Below are 3,847 nucleotides of genomic sequence, written 5' to 3' on the forward strand. Positions count from 1 at the left end.
TAAATGATTCAAGTAATAAGGAATTGTGGCAAGTGTTACAACAGAAGAGGGTGTGTATAGAAGTCCAATAGGAAAAGTTAATCTATGGGATTGAGAAACCTCCCAGAGAAAATGGCATTTAAGCGAAGATCTGAAGGATGCACTGGGTTTGGGAAGTGGCAGGCAGGACTCTAGGGAAAGAAAAGAGCATATGCCAAGGTCTAGAGGCAAAAGGGAGCACAAAGCTTCGGAGACAACGAGGAAAAAATCCAGTTTTCCTGAGTTGTGGGGTGAGGAGGTGGCGGGGTAATTGGAGAAATTGTAACCCTTGTGTACTGTTGGTGGGAATGGAAAATGATGCAGCTGCTATGGAGAATGGTAGCGCATTTCGTCAAAAAATTGAAAACAGAGTTACCATATGATCCAGCAGTTCCACTTCTGGAGAACTGAAAGCAGGGACTCCAAGAGATAGTGCTGTACCCTTGTTTGTAGCAGGATTATTTGCAGGAGCCAAATGGTGGAAGCAACCAAAGTGTGCATCAAAGGATGAATGGATAAATAAAATGTGGTATATACATGTGATGGAATATTATTCAGCCTTAAAAAAGAAGGAAATTCTGACACACTATGAACATGGATGAACCTTGAAGACATTATGCTAAGTGAAATAAGCCAGTCATAAATACTGCATGATTCCACTTGAATGAAACATCTAGAGGCCTCAAATTCATAAAGACAGAAAGTAAAATGGTGGTTGCCAGGGGCTGGCGGGTAGGAGGGGTGTTGGTGTAATGGGGAGTTATTGATAAATGAGTAGAGTTTCAGTTTGGGAAAATGACAAAGTCTGGAGATGGATGATGGTGATAGTAGTGCAACACTGTGAATATACTTAATTTCAATGAACTGTACACTTAATGGTTAAGATGGTAAATTCTATGTTTATGTATATTTTACCACAATTTTTTTAATTTAAAAATTTTCAAAAAACAAAAGACCCATCCTTGATATTGTCTACTCTAGAATGTTCAAAATTACTTCAAACCAATGCTTAATTAACTTTGAGTTTTAGAAATAATTAAAATTTTAATCAATTATAAAGGTTAACACACTTCCATGGTAAGAAATACATAAAATGAGGAAAATATTGTTAAAGGATAATTTTTAGGAAACTGTAAAATCATGATTCTCACACAAATGTAAAAGGAACGCGTGTCAAAGATTTTATTTATTAAGGGAACCAGTATGTTACAACCGATTTAAAGGACAATGCAAAGGACACACATATACAGGCAAACAGGCCTGCTAAAGTGAATTTACAAATCAATGCCAAAGCAGTCTGTATCCATCGGGCAATAATCATTAACATTCTACTGACAAACTCATATGCATTACTATGGACAAAAATCACTTGTGACGCTACAGGTTTTCTGTAATTTACAGAGTTGTAAACAGCTCAAAGACAATGAAAGTCTCAGGACCCTAGAGGTAGACAAACCTGAAAAGTGTGCTAGACAGGACACACACACACACACACACACACCCTTTATTTTTTCGTCAGTTTCAAAATCTTTCAAGAGGCCGAACAAAGAAAATAAAATCCTCGGTAATTCCTCATCCCAGAAACACAGTCGCTTTGATTCTTTTCCATCAAGGTTAATCCGGAGTATGGCGTCTTTACTAAGCAAATTAAACAAAATACACAAGTGCAACACTCTGGGACACGCTTCTCGACCGGGAGGACCCTCGGTGCACACCTGCCCAGCGCATATCGGGCGGTTCCGCCCACTCGGCCGTGGGTGGCTGCAAGCTAACAGCGCAAAATTTCGAGGGGCCATCGGATCCCCGCTGGGGGTGGAGGGAGGACAGGCTACAGGTGCAGGGTCGACGGGCAGGGACCGGAGAAAAACTTTAGTTACCGAGATCTGCTGAGAAGCAGGGACCTGCGCAGTGCCCGGGCCAGGTGCGGCCGTTCGGGCGGCGCCTCCCCTTTCCTTCCCCGCCCCAGGCCGACCTGGCCCCGCGGAGCCGCGCAGAGGTGCAGGGGCGGGGCGACCTTTGCTCGGTCCGAGTCCCGCAGGGCCGCGCCGCTTCCTGCTCGCCACTCCCGCCCCTCCCAACCGGACGGGTTTGGCCGCGGCGGCCGCCACCTCTGCGCGCCCGCATCTCGGGCCGCGGTTTCGATCAGACTCGCCCGCGAGCTGGTTTCGATTAGGCGGCTGGGCGGGAGGTAGGGCGGAGCGGCCGGGACGCGGGGAGCGAACTAGGGACGGGCAGCGGAGCGCAGACGGCCCCGCTCCGGAGACAAAGAGCGGCCGGAGGAGAGCCGGGCGCAGGGCTCCGGGCGTGGCGGCGACGAGCGTGCGGACTTCAGGGAGCCGGAGTCCGGAGCGCTCTCCGGAGGCGCAAGGGCTCGAGATCGCAAGCCGGCGGCGGAGGCGGAGGAGTGGGCAGGTGCGCCGTCCAGGATGAGGACGCCGGTGGTGATGACTCTGGGCATGGTGCTCGCACCCTGCGGGCTGCTACTCACCTTGACCGGCACGCTGACGCCCGGCTGGAGGCTGGTGAAGGGCTTCCTCGACCAGCCGGTGGACGTGGTGCTGTACCAGGGCCTGTGGGACATGTGCCGCGAGCAGAGCAGCCGCGAGCGCCAGTGCGGTCAGCCAGACGACTTGGGTTACTTCGCCGCCGAGCCCGTGCGGGTGGCGCGGGGACTCACGATCACGTCGCTGGCCGCCACGGCCCTGGGGCTACTGCTGGCGACGCTCGGCGTGCGCTGCTGGCAGGACGAGCCCCACTTCGCGCTGGCCGGCCTCTCCGGCGTCGTGCTCTTCGCCGCGGGCCTCTTGAGCCTCATCCCGGTCTCCTGGTACAACCACTTCTTGGCGGATCGCGCCGTCCTGCCCGCCGAGTCCAGCCCGGTCACCGTGCAGGTCGGCTACAGCCTGGTGCTGGGCTATCTGGGCAGCTGCCTGCTGCTGCTGGGCGGCTTCTCGCTGGCGCTCAGCTTCGCGCCTTGGTGCGCCGAGCGCTGTCGCAGCTGCCGGAAGGCGCCCTCAGGCAGGGGGCGCCGCAGCAGCATCAGCACCGTGTACGTCGACTGGCCGGAGCCCGCGCTCACGCCGGCCATCAAGTACTACAGCGACGGCCAGCACCGGCCGCGGCCCGTCCAGCTTGGCGCCGCCAGCCAGCGCAAGGTCGGCTTCCCGATGCCCCGGCCGCCGCCCAAGGCCTACAGCAACCCGGTGGACGTGCTCGATGGGGAGAACGCTCCCGACTCCCACCACGGCGGGTCCTCCCGCAGCACCCGGTCCTGCGGCAGCGCGCTGCCCTGCGACTCCGACCTGTAGGCGGCGCCCCCAGCCTGCTCTGGCCGGGCCCTGTCTGGATGAAGGACTCGCCCCACCACGGTCCAACCTTGAACTTGGCTGTTACCTTTCAGCTGGAAACACCTGGCTCGGAGTCGGACCCCCGGACACATTCCTGTAACTGGTTTGGAGGGCGATCTTCCTTTTCTGGCCAAACTCGACTCCTTGGACGATTAGTTCAGGTTGGGTTTGGTTTTCTTTTTATGGAGTTTAGTGTTTCTCCCCCGAGGGATCAGGGCCTTCTTCTGGACGACAGCCTTTTCATACTTTTAGCTGGAGACATAGAAAGGGTGACTTTGCATCCTGCTGATAATAACAATGTCAAAATCAGCAAATAGAGGCTCAAAACCGATTTAACACCTCCAAACAACATTCTGAAATGCTGATGAACCTTGCATCAATATAATTATTATTAATTTATTTTCTGCTGCATAATTCGTTTTCACACAAACTCTCAAGAGACCGGTACCTTTCTGGTTATATTTGAACGGGGCTCTTAAAAT

At 53.2% G+C, this 3,847-nt stretch overlaps 1 protein-coding gene across 1 annotated transcript; it reads left to right on the forward strand.

Moving 5' to 3' along the window:
* The first annotated feature begins 2,444 nt into the window (after window positions 1-2,444).
* On the forward strand, window positions 2,445-3,326 carry CLDN23 (claudin 23). The gene has a single exon (XM_068532391.1). It carries the CDS (start codon window positions 2,445-2,447, stop codon window positions 3,324-3,326), a length of 882 nt encoding a protein of 293 aa, XP_068388492.1.
* The last annotated feature ends 521 nt before the right edge of the window (window positions 3,327-3,847 follow it).

This window comes from Eschrichtius robustus, chromosome 21 (assembly GCF_028021215.1).
Source record: "Eschrichtius robustus isolate mEscRob2 chromosome 21, mEscRob2.pri, whole genome shotgun sequence".
Taxonomy (NCBI): Eukaryota; Metazoa; Chordata; class Mammalia; order Artiodactyla; family Eschrichtiidae; genus Eschrichtius; species Eschrichtius robustus.